At 44.2% G+C, this 17,418-nt stretch overlaps 1 protein-coding gene across 2 annotated transcripts; it reads left to right on the top strand.

Annotated features, from left to right (window-relative positions):
* Positions 1-5,079: 5,079 nt before the first annotated feature.
* Positions 5,080-13,202, top strand: cyp1a (cytochrome P450, family 1, subfamily A). Of its 2 annotated transcripts, XM_070865056.1 has the most exons (7): positions 5,080-5,156; positions 5,888-6,744; positions 6,884-7,010; positions 7,427-7,516; positions 7,640-7,763; positions 9,004-9,090; positions 12,459-13,202. In XM_070865056.1, the coding sequence occupies exons 2-7, from the start codon at positions 5,893-5,895 to the stop codon at positions 12,760-12,762; spliced, it is 1,584 nt and encodes a 527-aa protein (XP_070721157.1). In that variant the 5' UTR covers positions 5,080-5,156; positions 5,888-5,892; the 3' UTR covers positions 12,763-13,202. The 2 variants fall into 2 exon arrangements, with proteins under 2 accessions (XP_070721157.1, XP_070721158.1); XM_070865057.1 differs by lacking the exon at positions 9,004-9,090.
* Positions 13,203-17,418: the final 4,216 nt, after the last annotated feature.

Genomic DNA, 17,418 nt, shown 5'->3' on the forward strand with positions numbered 1-17,418 from the left:
AAGCAATGCCTCGATTTCAAAATTCTCATTCTTGTTTTCAAATCCCTCCATGGCCCTCGCCCCTTCCTATCTCTGTAACCTCCTCCAGCCCCACAACCCCCGACATGCCTGCGCTCCTCTGATTCTGCCCTCTTGACCATCCCTGATTATAATCGCTCAACCATTGGCGGCTGTGTCTTCTGTTGCCTGGGCCCAAGCTCTGGAACTCCCTCCCTAAACCTCTCTGCCTCTCGACCTCTCTTTCCTCCTTCAAGACGCTCATTAAAACGCTCTTTGACCAAACTTTTGGTCACCTGCTCTAATTTCTCCTTATGTGGCTCAATGTCAAAATCTTGTCTCATAACACTCCTGCGAAGCGCCTTGGCGCTATATAAATAAAAGTTATTGTTGTTGCCAGGGGACCCCATTTAAAGCGTGTCAATATTTGCCAGGGACCCCACACGGATAGGGATTAAATCAGTCGCATACTATTTGTAAATAATTAATACGTGCAGTTTATTTTCCACCACTGCTTTCCGATTGTTTGTTTAATTTCTGTCGTTTCAATTCAACTATTTTTTGGTTGTGTTTGGAAATGGACAATCTCCATTCAACTCGTGTGTTGAAGCAAACATCGAGACGAGGGAGCTCGTGTGATGCCCCACTTTGCACGAAGGAAGTAATGAGTGGTTGCTGCTATGATTACTTGAGGCTCCGCTTGCATGCAAAGCAAATCATTTTTTAAAGAAGGTTTAAGACACTTGAATCATTAAAAGAAAAATTTCGCTGTTTATTTAAACTTCTCACGCACTTCTAAATAAGGTTGGGATTTGCTCGCCCCCCTCTCTCTCCTGGGTTCTAAAATGGATCAGAAAACAAACCTATTTATTTATTTATAAATTAATTACTCTCAGTGCAACGAAAAGCTATGAGTGAAAGTTGAACTGTGCTTAAGTGCTGTTCATTTTAAAACGGGGCACAGTTGATGAGACAGGAGCGAGACACAGAGTGCATTTAGTATTTTTTTAAGTGTTAGTTTGATGTGCAGTTGGACGCTCTGTGTCTGCGTATCTTGTTGCATTATCACAACAGTATAGAGATCTCGGACAATTAAAATAAACACCGTCGAGAGATTTGCACGTGGTCGTTTCGCTGCCTCTCAATTGTGGCTGAGACATTAATTAAACTCTGCCTTGCGTGACTTCACACTGGCTACCTGGATATCAAGGGTAACCGCCCCTCACCCCGGGGAGTGATTGAAAGGTCGGGCAGACAGATAGCAGGCAAAGAGCGAGAACGACCGGATGACACGCTATCTTTGCACAGAAGGACATGAGCGCATTGCATTTACGGGTGGGTGGGAGAAGCAAAAAACGAGAAAATCTATGTATTTGCACTGCTCGTCCATTCTTGCAAAAAAACGTTCCACGCGCACTGTTTTATCAAACACTAATTAAACTGAGGGGAAACTCACAAAAATGCACAAGTGAATTGCAGGGACCGTTCGGGGGCAGGCTGCACTTTTCAGCCGGCTGTGAAAATAAGGAATGATTTCGGACCAGACTCTTTATGGCATTTTCCTGCAAAGGAGTTGAACAGCAGTCCGCCATTATTCTGAAGCTTTTTAATTATAAGCATGCTCGCTAACTTTTTAAACAGCCCAGTGCAAATATAAATTCGACACCAAACCACTTCAGTCGATCGGCCCCCGGCCAGGGAGAAACAACAGCAAAAAAGTGTTGATTGTTACAGGCATATATTTAACGTTTTAGTGAAGAGCGTTCATATTTTCAATAAGCCAATACTTTTGCCTCATTCATCGTCCGCAGTGAGCAATAATAGGTAAACTCACTCAAGTTTCAGCACATTAAATTTGCTTTCAAAGGGTCGGTGAAACTGGTTTAAGAGGGGAATATAGCTTGAACCCCCCCCCCCCCCCCCCGGTTGTAATGCATTCCAGCCCCTTTTGTGTTTGCATTTTATGGGACTCGATTGTGTTAGACTGAGGCTGTTGCGTGACTGGACATAAGAGCCGGAGCTGTCCTTCCCGCTACTGTGACATCCCATATCTTTATCTCTCCGACTCGCACGCAGAGGCACTCTGTCTCTCAGTCGCACGTAACCCATCATTTCACCGAGGTCAAGCAAACTATGTTAGCCTTTCAACTCTCTCCAGTGCTCGAACTTGTAACAATCACTCACCGTGTTAAGCCCCCTCCCCCGGCTCCAAAGGCATATGCTTACACACACAGTAGCAGTCACGCGATTTCCCAGGGTAACAGGTGTACATTTTGAGAATAAAGTAAATTCAGTAGATTAAAAAAAAATGAGCGGTAATTTCTACCTAAAATCAGTAATGAGATTTTTTTTAAAGACTTTCGAAGGGCAGAAATTTCTAAACAAGGAATGAAACTAATCGCATAAATAACTATCAAATCGCTCGTATGGACAAACGCATCAATCAAAGTAGGCATTTGACACGGTTTAATTTCGATGTTGCAGATAAAGATGCTTCGAAATCCACCAAAAAAATTCCATTTAATTGCCTCCTAATTAGAAGGCTAGCTGTTGCTTTTAATTTAATGGCATTATTTCGAAGCGTTCTACCCGGTGTTCTGGCCAATATTTATCCCTCAATCAACATCACTAAAAAAACAGATAATAGCTGATCATTACCACGTTGCTGTTTGTGGGAGCTTGCTGTGCACAAATTACAACAGTGACGGCACGTGAAAGGCGCTATATAAATGCATGTCTTGTTAATGTGACCTGAAATCCATTTATATAATGTAAGAGGTATGCATGGACATTAACCGCTTGTAGTTGGAATATGACATTTATTCCCCAGCGTCTGTTTGCAATCGGACTGGGATCAGATCACCAGTTCAAATCGAAGCACTCTCACTCGCCCTCACCCTCAGTGCGCCTGTGCTGCGCTAGCCATTCCTAAGTTAATCTTCTTGCTATAATCTGCCCTCGCCACAAGCATTTGAGAACATGGGTGATAGAAATATGGCCTCCCGGGTGCAACCCGCAAAGAGGAATTCACTTCAGCAACTTTACCAGCTCACTTCTACCGACAACATGTGCGCAAAATACAGCACTGCCCCAAATAATTCCCATTGCGCGCTCTTCGGCTACCTGATGCTAACGCCTAGCATCCTACTCGCCAGTGTTGACAAGTGGGATTGGAATGCTGTTACTGATCACTGTACTGGCGCCAGAAACACCACCGCATCCGCTCATTATTTTATTTTTAAAGTACATTTTTAATTGGATTCTCCAGATAGTCGATTCAAATGTTATGAAGCTATTATATATATATAGCTGCACATTTATGGACATGTATATATATATATATCAAATAAAGAAAGATTTGGATTATATGCAGCCCCTTTTATGACCTCAGGACATCCCAACGTGCTTTACAGCCAATGAAGTACTTTTGGAGTGTAGTCACTGTTGTAAAGTAGGGGACGCTGCAGCCAATTTGCGCACAGCAAGCTCCCACAAACAGCAATGTGATCATGTTTTTTTGGTGATGTTGATTGAGGGATACATATTGGCCCCAGGACACCGGGGAGAACTCCCCTGCTTTTCTTCGAAATAGTGCCATGGGATCTTTTACATCCACCTGCGAGGGGCCTCGGTATAACGCTTCACCCAAAAGACGTCACCTCCGACAGTGTTGGTTCCCTCAGCACTACACTGGGGGTGTCAGCCTAGATTTTTGTGCTCCAGTCCCTGGAATGGTACTTGAATCCACAACCTTCTGACTCAGAGGCGAGGGGTGCTACCCACTGAGCCATAGTTGATATTTTTAATCAGTTCACCGGGTAGTAGATTCACATTTTAAGAAGCTATATAGCTACATATTTATGGATACACACATTATTTATATATATCTACATATCCGTATGGATGTATACCTATGTTTAGCAGCTTCATTTATATTTGGATTTTATAAAAGCATTATACATTCACATATATTTTATGAAGTTATTGTATAATTAAAAGTATTCCCAAGAAGGTTTATTTTCATTTGTAATTACACCACACCAAATGTGGATTCTATAAAGGGGACACTAATATTATCTAATCACAACAGTTGGCTTTAAGACTGTCAGCTGGGTAGTGGGTAGTGGCTCAGTGGGTAGCATCCTTGCCTCTGAGTCAGAAGGTTGTGGGTTCAAGTCCCACTCCAGAGACTTGAGCACATAAATCTAGGCTGACATTCCAGTGCAGTGCTGCACTGTCGGAGGTGCTGTCTTTCGGATGAGACGCTAAACCGAGGCCCTGTCTGTGCTCAAGTGGATGTAAAAAATCCTCATGGCACTATTTGAAGAAGAGCAGGTGAGTTCTCCCTGGTATCCTGACAAATATTTATCCCTCAACCAACATAACAAAAAACAGATTATCTGGTTATTATCACATTGCTGTTTGCGGGAGCTTGCTGTGTGCAAATTGGCTGCCGTGTTTCCCACATTATAACAGTGACTACACTCCAAAAGTACTTCATTGGCTGTAAAGTGCTTTGGGACGTCTGGTGGCCGTGAAAGGCACTATAGAAATGCAAGTTGTTTAAGAAAACACTGTGTAGGGTGAAAACCTTGAATGGAAATATATAACCAGTGGGTCCAACATTCAGAAGATGGGGTTAAAACCAGGCCAAAACTCAGCTCCTTTAATGATGATCTTCTGGATGCTGAGGGTCCTGCTGCATATTTTCAGCTTCACCATGAAATATGAAAATAACTGGTTAAATTAATCGTCAGGGTTAAAATTCCTTGCTGTCTTTTGGAACGTGAAATGACTTTAATATGATATTTATATAATCTATAAATACCGTTGGGGTCCCTGGTGGGGCAGTCACTGAAAGTGTAGATTTATGTTCCCAGCCCACATTAATCTCGGCTGTTAATCGGGAGTCCTTCACTCCTGTGCTGGATCGTATATATTTTTTTATTGGAAATTGCGAAATTTGTTTCGCGTTGGCGGAGAATTAGTCCGATCACACTTCTGCATGTGACTTGCAGCCAATCAGGCGCACAGAAGGTGCTTATAAAAAGCCAACGCAGTTACTGTATCCCTCACACGGTGCCAGCATTTTAGAGTGTTGGCCGTTATCTTGCCACAAGACTTTGCCAGCAAGGTGTTTCCACTTTGAGGAGGAAAAGGTAGGCATGGACATATTCTCCCAGACCGGACTGTTACATTTTCTGTAGAAAGCTGCACTTTTTAAAGGATTGCATGTTGTGTGTGCGTGTTTTTTTGTTAAAGATGCCTTGTGTTTGAAAACGAGAGCGCGTTACGCACAGTTCCAGTCGCGTAGCAGCCCTGATTTGGAACTTTATGCAGACAGATCAGGTCTGAATGCTTCTTGCTCTTATGCTAAGTGCACTCCAGTCTGCACCTTTACAGCAGCCTCCTTGCAACAAAAAATAAAGCAGCTAACTGATTATGTCCCAGATTTTAAGCAAGTACTTTTTTTTAATAAAAGTGTGAGGCATTAGCAGGGGAGTTCTCCCCGCGTGTCCTGGGTGCCAATATTGATCCCTCAAGCGACATCACTAAAACACAGATTAATCTGGTCATTGTCACATTGCTGTTTGGTGGAGCTTGCTGCGCGCAATTTGGCTGCCGCGTTTCTTACATTACAACAAAAGTATTTAATTGGCTGTAAAGCGCTTTGGGACATCCGGTGGCGGTTGAAGGCGCTTTGGAAATGCAAGTTATTTAAGCAAACGCTGTGAAGGATGAAAACCTTCAATGCGAGTCTTGTTTGCTGATAAAACGCGATGTAAGAGCAGAACGCTCCGGCGTGGCCAGAAGTTAGGCAGCTGGTGATAGGACATTGGTGGTATGTTGGTTCTGAAGCTGGTCCTCAATGCTCTCTCCCCCACCACAGGTAACATGGCTCGGAGCCTGGGCACGGGTCTGCTGGACCATCTGGGGGTCGTCTCGGTCACCGAAGTGTTCGTGGGTCTGGCCGTCTTCTCCGTCCTCTTCCTGCTCATCCGCGCCTACAAGAACAAGGTGCCCAAGGGGCTGAAGAAGCCCCCGGGGCCCCCGACCGTGCCGCTCATCGGGCATACCCTGGCGCTGGGAGGCGACCCCCATCTGACCTTGACGGCCTTGGGCCAGAAGTATGGAGATATCTACCAGATCCAGATCGGCACCCGGCCGGTACTGGTCCTCAGCGGGCTGGACACCTTGAAGCAAGCCTTGATCAAGCAAGGGGACGACTTCGCCGGCCGCCCCAACCTCTACAGCTTCAGCTTCATCAACGACGGCAATAGCCTGACCTTCAGCAGCGACTACACCGAGGTCTGGAGGTTGCGCCGCAAGCTGGCGCATAATGCGCTGCGCACCTTCGCGGCGGAGGAGTGCAAGAACTCCACTCACTCCTGCCTGCTGGAGGAACACGTGTGCAACGAGGCGCAGCACCTGGTCCAGATCTTCGTCGAGCAGATGCGCAGCCAGGGCGGCTTCGACCCGGTGCGCTACATCGTGGTGTCGGTGGCCAATGTCATCTGCGCCCTGTGCTTCGGCAAGTGCTACAGCCACGACGACCAGGAGCTGCTCAACATCATCAACGTGAGCGACGAGTTCGTCAAGACCGCAGCCTCGGGCAACCCGGCAGATTTCATCCCGATCCTCAGATTCTTCCCCAAGTACTCCATGGACAAATTCATCGCCATCAACCAGAGATTCATCACCTTCGTGAAGAACATTGTGATCGAGCATTACCGCACCTTTGACAAGGTAGGACCACCATGAGAGTCTGTGTTGACATTTAGACTTTTTTTGGGGGTGAATAACTGTGTTGCCTTGTAGTTTCCCACCAGCCTCTCCTGTTCCTAACATGTGCGCCTTTCCTTTTTTTTCCTTTCCTCTTTCCCAGGACAATATACGGGATATAACTGATTCCCTGATTGAACATTGCCAGGACAAGAAAGTGGATGAGAATGCCAATATTCAAATATCCGATGAGAAAATAGTCAACATCGTGAATGATCTATTTGGAGCCGGTAAGAATGACACTTGTGACTCAATTTACCAGATAGCGGTGGGTTAATTGTTTAGTTTTAAGACGTCCCTTCACCTTCCTCTTTGATCGAGCTTTTGGTCACATGTCCTGATCTCACCTGATGTGACTCGGTGTCAAATGCTGTTTTGTAACACTCCTGTGTGAAGCGCCTGGGGACATTTTACTATGTGCTATAGAAATACAACTTGTTTCGTTTTCAGAATTTCGAACTGTAATTTTTTGAGAGAGCGGATGTTGAAGGGACAAATTGGACCAGGCGTTGACATCAGTGTACATCAAATGACTTACAATTCCGAACCCCTTTACAACTTAACAGTGTAATCGACGTCCTTTGGAGACCCCTGCAAGGGTCTGTTCATTTGTATTATTTTAAAGTCCTTTTGTTCTTTTTTGAAGGTTTCGACACCATCACCACGGCACTCTCTTGGTCTGTTATGTACCTGGTCTCATACCCTGATATTCAGAAGAGATTGCACGAGGAAATAGGTGTGTGCAGTGTACCACTGAAGGTGTTCATCATTACACCTGGACTAATATTTTTCAACTGGGTTTGAGTTATTGCAGTGACTGACTTCTGTGTTTTTTTTTTTCTCCTCCTGTTCTTTCCAGACGAGAACATTGGCAAAGACCGAAGCCCAAGAATATCAGACAAGCCATTATTGCCCTACACGGAAGCTTTCATCATGGAGACTTTCCGACACTCGTCCTTTCTACCATTCACCATCCCTCACTGGTAAGACAGCTCAGGGACACACTGCAATCTTACAGCACAGAAGGAGGCCACTCGGCCCATCCTGCCAGTGCTGGCTATTTGACAGAGCGATCCAATTAGTCCCACTCCCCATTCTCCATTATTTCCTTTCCGAGTATTTATCCAGTTTCCCCTTTTGATACTATTGAATCTGCTTCCACCGCCCTTTTCAGGCAGTGCATTCTAGATCACAACAATTCAAAAGGAATTCTTCAAAAACACATGGCAGATGGGATTCAGGCAGCTGACTCGATTGGGTGTTACCAGGAGGCTCAAGCACTGAGACATTCTGCGCCCACACCTCCCTCTGGAACCGTCACCTCACAATTTGAGTCTTTCGGATGAGACATTAAACCGAGGTCCCATCTGCCCTCTCAGGTGGAGGTAAAAGATCCCACAGCACTATTTCAACGAAGAGCAGGGGAATTATCCCCAGTGTCCTGGGCTAATATTTATCGCTCCACCAACGTCACTAGAACAAGTAATCTGGTCACTTATCACATTGCTTTTTGTTGTACGCACATTGTTGCACACACAGTGGCTGCCGCATTTTTCTACACGTGACTACACTTCAATCAGGCTGTCTCTCAGGAGTTCCCTTCATGTTACCCCATCTGTCCAGACGGATGTCCCATATTGGTTATTGCTGCACGTTCTCCACTTTCTTGCAGTCTTCCATCCATAATGCAAAGCCTAGTATTCAGGGATCCCTCCCTGTGCCATTGGGCACCTGGGGGCGGAGAGTGTTGCATGGAGAGGTGTCCTCCAATAAGCTGCTGAGCCACTTCCCAGATACCTAGGCCGCTGGTCCATTCTGCGGTCTGGAGCAAAATGTATTTTAACATTTAGTTGCAGTGTTCGAGGTTGTGGCCCTTCGCCCTCTCTATTTAAAAAATGCTGGATGAATTTGAGTCCAATGCTCCTCCACCTTTGTTTATCTGGTACATGGGGAGGGGGAAAGCTAGCTTGGAGGACCTCCCCGTGCTTCTGCTACTGAGCCTGGCCAAAACTACCATTCGTGGGTCCAGCATGGTTGGCATCCGCGGGGAAGGGTCACTTCGACTGCTCGGCTCTCAACCGCCCAGGTTGCCCTGGAGCGGTATCACGCAGTGTCCTCCCGTACGCTCGTGGACGCCCGCGATGCAGGATGTCAACTGTAAGAAATAGAAAGCTGCAAGCAGTTCTCCGTGGTACTAAAATCATTTTATTTTGACATTTTCAGCACAACAAAAGACACAGCATTGAAGGGATATTTTATCCCTAAAAACACGTGCGTCTTTGTGAACCAGTGGCAAGTGAATCATGACTTGTAAGTATGCTTTACTCTGGTCTTGATGCTCAAAGGATGCACCTTCTCACGTCCTCTCTCTGAACATTTTCAAACCCAATGGTGAGATTGGAAAAGAAAAGAGTTTGGAAATCCGAACTGATGAAGTCTGTGTTTGAACTAGTCAGGGATCACTTCTCCATTCCCATTTGGCAGTTACAGTTCTTGCCTGACTACCTGTTTAACTGTAGCTGCCCTTTGCTGTCACCCAAAGCTGGCCTGGAAAATGCACTGTAGAAGAGGTCCTGGGTAGGAGTTCTGAGCACAATGGAGCCTTCATATGACTTGATCTGTATGGGCCATGTTTAACTGTATTACACCCAAGATCTACAAAGATGCCTGAAGTTCTAATCCAGGTTCCTATAAAGGACACTTTGGACTTGAGGCGGCCTCAAACACAAAAGATGTTGCAGTTACAGATACAGAAAATACTGGAAATACTTAGCAGGACAGGCAGCATCTGAGAAGAGAGAAAAACAGAGTTAACTTTTCAGGGCGATGAACTTTCGTCAAGATGTTGCAGTTACCTGTAGAGTCTACTGTGGTCTCTAGTTACACTGTTGACTGTGAGTCACAGAGGCTACTGACAAAGGCGCTCTGCACGAGTAATGTGTGTGGCGCTTTTCACCCCATCCCCCCCCGGCAGCTAATTAGCAGTGCTATGGGAGCAGGTTTGAATTGCCCTGTCCCCCATATCTCTAAAAGCATCGGAAAGTAAGTTCATTAAGTGCCCAGTTGGTTCAGTCGTCCAAACTCAGAACCCATGTGAATCCAGCTTTCTGGAGTGATCCATGACCTCTTGACTTTAATGCACCGAGGAATTTGATTGTGACCTGACTCCCACGTTATACTGCTCCTTTTGCACCAGTGCCTACCTACCCAAGACTGTTTGGCACCAACGTCAAAGAAAACAGCAGTGTAATCAAGCCTAGAGATGACCGCCCCTTTTGTTTGTTACGCGAGATATTCTTTTGCTAATTTTTTGCATAAGCTGCTTGGAAGCTGCTTTAAAAAAAACCCTCATCGCGTGGTTCGATATTACATCAAAGTTACGGATACATAATCGCTGGCAATGTGAAAGTACCTCTTAATGGATTGGCACCAGTTCAGCAGAGCTTTACAGCAGCTATATGTTGTAACTTACCTCAAGGGAATGTGTGAAAATCACTTTGCACCAACCTAAGATACAAAGTAAAGCTGCAGCATTAGAAACTAGTCCCCTTTTTCTGAAGGTAATCTATTAAAGTACATTTCCTGGGGGAGGTGGGGGTGCGGGGTGCCCTAAAGGTACCGTGCTTTGACTATTTAAAAGTTGGATTAAACAGTCAGCCTGGAAGTAAATGGTGACCCTTTTTAACACCGAGAAACAATTAGGAATTATGAGAGTAGAAGGCAGTGCCTAGATTAATAGATTCAGGAAGTTTCCCGTTCGTTTGTTATTGCAGCTTGGTAATTAAGAAAACCTGATGATTTTTTTGAAGCAAAATGTATTATAATCCTTGTGTTCCTTTTCTGAAAACGTCTTACAGTATATTTTATATACCATTATTTTAAATATCTGCAAAGCACATCTCTTGTCTCTTTCCAGACATGGTTCCTAATGCCAATCCTGTCATACGTCCCTGCCTTCCACTTGCTAAATAATGCACAGATCCAAATTGTTTCCTTCAGTTAATCTACTGGTCGAAGGACATCTACGCATGTAAAAATAAATCCTTTCTATTTAATATCAGGGAGACTAAATAAGGTGTTAAACTCTAGTTGCGTCACGTGAATGGGAACGTGCGCCAACCAACCCTTCCACCAGAACTTGTGCAGACAGAGCTCCCTTTGCAGAGGCAGCAACAGTAGACACTCCACCCCTCCCCACCAACCCTTTGCCACCAGGCAGGCATTAGAATCAGTGGCAACATCCTTTCATTTATCAGATTACTTCATTTATCCCAAGCTGAAGTTTGGAAGAACATTTGGAGTGACGATAACGTGATAAGGCAAGATGTGTCATAAACCATAAGAAAGGGAACAGCGAGTGGATTTGTCAGTGGGATTCATTTGAAAAAAAAATCAGTCATGGGATGTGGGTGTCACCGGCAAGGCCAGCATTTATTGCCCTGGAGAAGGCAGTGGTGCTAGGTCGTTTCAGAGGGCAGTTAAGAGTCAGCCACGTCACTGTGGGTCTGGAGTCACACATAGGCCAGACCGATATGAAGTAAGGATGGCAGTTCTCCTTCCCTAAAAGACTAGATGAGTTTTTACAATAATCCAGTAATTTCATGGTCACCATTACTGATTCGAGCTTTTTACTCCAGATTTATTTCATTAACTGAATTTAAATTCACCAGCTGCCGTGGTGGGATTTGAACTCATGTCTCCAAATCATTAAGTCAAAGTCCCTGGATTACTAGTCCCGTAACATAACCACTATGCTACTGTACCCGTATAATTTTAACTACTGGCGATGGCGATATTGACTTAGCCGCCCCACCCGATAATTTCCCTTCCATTGACTGCAATAGAATCAGGCGTGGCATATAATGGACGGTAAATACAATATAGCCTGATGAATACCAGAGCCCAAAGTTAGAGCTACTCCCAGTGAGTGTTGAGTTAATTTTAGGTGCCAGCCAACTTTTTATTGTATTTTTAGTGGCTATACGAAGCTTCAATGTAGAATCATTAGTTTTTTTTTGGGGGGGGGTGGGTGGGGTGGAGTGGTTGGAAGAGTGACCCCCACCCCCAACCCCCGATTAGCACAATGAGACCTTCTTCAATGGATTGCGCACCAGGACGAGATACCTCAATTGGGCCCAGATAGTGACAGCAAGGTTCAACGTCACAATAGACCTGTGCATTTTTACCTTTGTATTAGCTTGTGTTTAGTTCTGGTGTTAATGAGTTAATAGTACTGGCGGTGAGGAAAATCATATTGTTACGTTCAAAGATAAAGCAAAAGCTCTCTGACGTCAAGCATTAATTTTAAATTCACCCAATACCACTTTTGGTTCTGATTATTGAATGCGTTTTTTAGGTTAATTGTAACATCTCACAAAACTGAAAATTCAGTAAATTTGACTACCTGAAAGAGAATGACCGTTTACAAGTTTGGGCAAAGGCACCTTGTCAGAACATAAAGGTTTGCAGCCAACGTATAAATGTACCCTTTACTCTTCTGGCAGTGCTGAGTCTGTCGGCAGCAATTCTTGTTTTTGATGCCCGATTTCCAGCATTATTCTTGCTGCGGAAAAAGACTCGCGGTGTTTGCGCTGAAATCGTTGAGCTGCCTCTCTTTACTGTCATGTCGCCGTCGCAAAACGTTGTATTTCAATTAATTGCCCTCTTGCGTATTTCAGGACACTCTGGAAAGACCCGTTTGCTTTCTGCCCGGACCGATTCCTGAGCCCCGACCGAAAAACCATCAACAAAGTGGAGTGCGAAAAGGTGCAGATGTTTGGCATGGGCAAGAGGAGGTGCATTGGTGAGGCCATTGGTCGCACGGAAGTCTTCTTGTTTTTCACCACTCTTATCCAACAGCTGCGATTTGAGAAAAAGCCAGGGCAGGACATTGATATGACCCCTCAGTACGGACTCACCATGAAACACAAGAGATGTGAAGTGCAGGCAGTGCAACGATTTCCTGCCAAGGCTTCTGAATGAGACGACAGCGGCCTAATTCTGCAGGAACTAAATAAAGGAGAACAGAACTCTATTTTTGTACATTGCAAATACATACCAATGGTATGAGGGAATAGTTACGCCTTAAATTGTATGTTTTTGTTATGTTTAATGTAATATGCTGCTGATGTGCCACAGTTGCCTTGTATTTAAAGTACCAATGAAGAAGTATCCTACTGTATAAGCAGAACTGAAGAATTATGAAAATGAAGTTTGTGAAGCTGTATTCAAAAGCAACTCAATTAACAATGTACTTGTATTTTTAAAAATATGAAATATTTTACGATAGAAAATCATGTAATAAGGGAAGTTATTAGACTGCTTCTTTTTACTGTAAAGGGACTTTTATTGATTTTTATACTTATTAAATGTCAGATCAAATAGAAGAATTTGCTGCAAATAGAAATAAAAGAATGTGCATTTGCATAGCACCTTACTATGTCGTCGTAGAGCATTTTGCAACCAAGAGATTACTTTTGAAGTGTCAGCAAAATGTGAAAAAAAACCACAGATTTAAGGTGATAACCAACAGCGACATAAGAAAAAATCTTTTTACGCAGCGAGTGGTTAGGATCTGGAATGCACGGCCTGAAAGGGTGAAGGAAAGAAAGACTTGCATTTATATAGCACCTTTCACGACCACCGGACATCTCAAAGCACTTTACAGCCAATGAAATATTTTTGGAGTGTAGTCACTGTTGTAATGTGGGAAACATGGCAGCCAACTTGCGCACAGCAAACTCCCACAAACAGCAATGTGATAATGACCAGATAATCTGCTTTTTCGTTATGTTGATTGAGGGATAAATATTGTCCAGGACACCGGGTATAACGCCCCTGCTCTTTTTCGAAATAGTGCCATGGGATCTTTTATGTCCACCTGAGAGAGCTAAAGGAGCCTTGGTTTAGCGTCTCATCTGAAAGATGGCATCTCCGACAGTGCAGCGTTCCCTCAGCACTGCAAAGGAGCGTGAGACTAGATTTTTGTGCTCAAGTCCCTGGAGTGGGACTTGAACCCACAACCTTCCGACTCAGAGGCGAGTGTGCTGCCCACTGAGACAGACTCAATCGCAGCTTTCACGAGGGAGTTGGATAAGTATCTGAAATAAAAACATTTGCAGGGCTACAGGTAAAGGGTGGGGGAGTGGGACTTGCTGAAGTGCTCTTGCAGGGAGCCGGCATGGGTTCGACAGGCCAAATGGCCTTCTTCCGTGCTGCAACCATTCTAAGTTTCTATAAATGCCAAAAAACAGTGCACAATAAGTCTTTCTGCATCTGACAAGGGATGCAACAGATTAAGTGTTCAGGAACAGACCCTTGGCCAGAACTGGAGAGGGAAGGCACACTGTAAAGCTCGACAAAGGGAATGAGGGAATTCACTTACGGGGAGAGACGCGAGAAGTTGGGATTGTTCGCTGTTACAGCAGAGAAGGGTAAGAGGAGGTTTAATAGAGGTGTTCAAAATTATTAGCGGATTTGATAGAGAGAAACTGTATTGACCAATGCTCCCGTTAAGCTGCATGGCCGCGCCGTGCTCTGCTGCTCCCGCTCAGCCTGCTCGCCAGCTTTTAAATGGGAACAACCGCGCATGCGCAGTATATTAAATGATTTGCGCACCCAAAAAGAATGAAAGAGAACATCAGTTTCCACGGGTAGGAGGGCTAGTAACTAGAGGGAACAGATTTAAGATAACTGGCAAAAAGCCAGGGGTAAATTTGTTTTACTCAGTCTAATTATTATGGATCTAGAATGCACTGCCTGAAAGGGTGGTGGAAACAGATTTAATAGTAACTTTGTAAAGGGAATGGGATAAATACTTAAAACATTTTACGGAGCGATGGGAAGAGAGCCAGGGAGTGGGACTAAACGGTAGCTCTTTTAGAGTTGGCACAGGCATGATGGGCCGAATGATCTCATGTGCTGTTCCATAAAACACAGGCGACAGTAATAGCTGCTACACAAAAATAACCATTACAAATTATGAATGTGTGATCATTCCAGGGTGGGACATAATAATCGGAAAATATGCCTTACAAACAGACCCATATGATCAATCATAAGAAACACAGCAGTCTTGACACGCATCTCTCAGATATTTGTGTGGTAGCCGGGCAGAACTGGAATCACCAGTTTTGCATTAATTGTAATTATTGGTTTTAGAGAGGAGTTCTCATACTGGAGTTACTTTTCAGGCTTGCTACTGATGCCATCCAAGTAAGTATGCCATCCAAGCCAAGCTTGTAATATAGACAACTTTGGCATTGTTCAAAGCATTGAAATCCACCCCACAAGGAGGTTTTGCCAATAAAGTGCTACAGCCAATGAGGGCTTCATTTTCAGCACTTGTGTCAGCCGTGCCATCTTGGCTTGTGCCATGAGCTGCAGAACTTTAAGCTCATTGGATACCGTTCTCATTAAAAGTGTTGTGCCAAGTGGGGCATGAATGGATGAACTGATTGTGGATGTATCCCTATGCTGCGTCTCTGATCCACGCATTCTTAAAGAAGTCGGCCTGGAGCTTCCGCCAAGAGCGTAATCGACAAATTGTGCCCAGAAAGCGCTGGACACTGCGCTGGCTTTGCTGAGGTAAAATTACACTCACGTTTCTGCCCAAACTCACGAGCATTAGCACAAACGTAATATCTCCTCTGAACCAACCTAATCAAACAAAATAGATTCAACAACAACAACTTTTATTTATATAGCACCTTGAACGCAGTAAAACATCCCAAGGCGCTTCACACCAGTGTTATACGGCAAAACAGATAAATTTGACATCGAATCATAAGAAGAAATTAGGGCAGATGACCAAAAGCTTGATTAAAGAGGTAGGTTTTAAGGAGCGTCTTAAAGGAGGAAAGAGAGGCGGAGAGGTTTAGGCAAGGTGTTCCAGAGCTTAAGGCCCAGGCAGCTGAAGGCACGGCCACCGATGGTGGAGCGATTATAATCAGGGATGCTTAAAAGGGCAGAATTAGAGTGCAGGCATTTTGTGACTGGAACAGTGCCAATGTCAAGATGCGAGTATGTGGTAGTATAGAATGGCCATTTGGGAAAAGTAATGGAGGGCTGGTAGGGTATGTGGAATTGTACCCTTATGAAGCTGTATCTTCAGGAAAAACAGAGAAAATTGTAAATAAAAAGTACAAACATTTCTTTATAGCCTTCAATCCTTCTGTATATATTTCTCATTCCATGTTGTTCATAGAATCATAGAAAAATTATGACACAGAAGGAGGCCATTCGGCCCACCGTGTCCGTGCCGGTCGAAAACCAGCCTAATCCCACCTTCCAGCACTCGATCAGTAGCCCTGTAGATTACGGTTCTCTAAGTGCACATCCAAGTACTTTTTAAAATATGATGAGGGTTCCAGACTCCCACCCTCTGGGTGAATAAATGTTTCCTCATCTCACTTCCAATCCTTCTGCCAACTACTTTAAATCTATGCCCTCTGGTTATCAACCCCTCTGCTAAGGAGAAATAGGTCCTTCCTCTCCACTCTATCTCGGCCCCTCATAATTTTACACACCTCAATTGAATCTCCCCTTAGCCTCCTCTGTTCTAAGGAAAACAATCCCAGCCTATCCAATCTTTCCTCATAGCTAAAGTTATCCAGTCCTGACAACATCCTCGTAAATCTCCTCTGCACCCTCTCTAGTGCAATCACATCTTCAATATTTATAATGGTTAAAACTTGCATCTGTCTTCACCAAAATTGATATTTCCAAAGATGGAAAGTGTTTTCCGTGTTGAACATCATTGATGTACGTTCGGGGAGACTTGGCATCAAGCTGGCAGTTGTCCAGTGTGACCAAAAGAGGGCCTGTAATTTATGGCAATTCCATTTAACTGTGTTTCCAACAGTCGCAATCAATCCCCTCGACCTAGAAGCTGGTTCTAACTGCTCATTCACAGTCATCTCGAAATTACCATTTACTAACTTTGGGAAGGGTTGGTGGCTAGTTGTCTGATATTTGTTTTCAATAACACTGATACCATTTTAATAAACTCAACAACAACTTGTATTTATATAGTGCCTTTAACATAGTGAAATGTACCCCAAGGCGCTTCGCAGGAGTGTTATGAGATAAATAATTTGACACCGAGCCGCACAAGTAGAAATTAGCGCAGGTGACCAAAGAGGTAGATTTTAAGGAGGAAAGAGAGGTAGGGAGATGGAGAGGTTTAGGCAGGGAGTTCCAGAGCTTGGGGCCGAGGTAACAGAAGGCAGGGCTACCAATGATTGAGTGATTATAATCAGGGATGCTCAAGAGGGCAGAATTCGAGGAGTGCAGACATCTCGGGGGGGGGGGGGTGGGGGGGTTGTGGGGCTGGAGGAGATTACAGAGATAGGGAGGGGCGAGGTTATGGGGGGATTTGAAAACAAGGATGAAATCAAAATCAATGAAGAATTTACTGTACCTTTAAATCATAAAGCCTATTTTTTTAGTACATTATTTGAAAACTAACAATGAAACTTTAAACTGAGAACTTTTAACAGGAATGAAATGTTCATGGTTTTTGGTTATTAAGAGGGTTAAAAATTTAAATGAACCTTCAACCAAACTATGAAGAGAGAGAGTCTGCAATTAGTGGAAGCACAAGACTGCTATTTATACACACTAAAGAGTTAACATGGG

This window comes from Pristiophorus japonicus, chromosome 21, assembly GCF_044704955.1.
Source record: "Pristiophorus japonicus isolate sPriJap1 chromosome 21, sPriJap1.hap1, whole genome shotgun sequence".
In the NCBI taxonomy this organism is placed as follows: Eukaryota; Metazoa; Chordata; class Chondrichthyes; family Pristiophoridae; genus Pristiophorus; species Pristiophorus japonicus.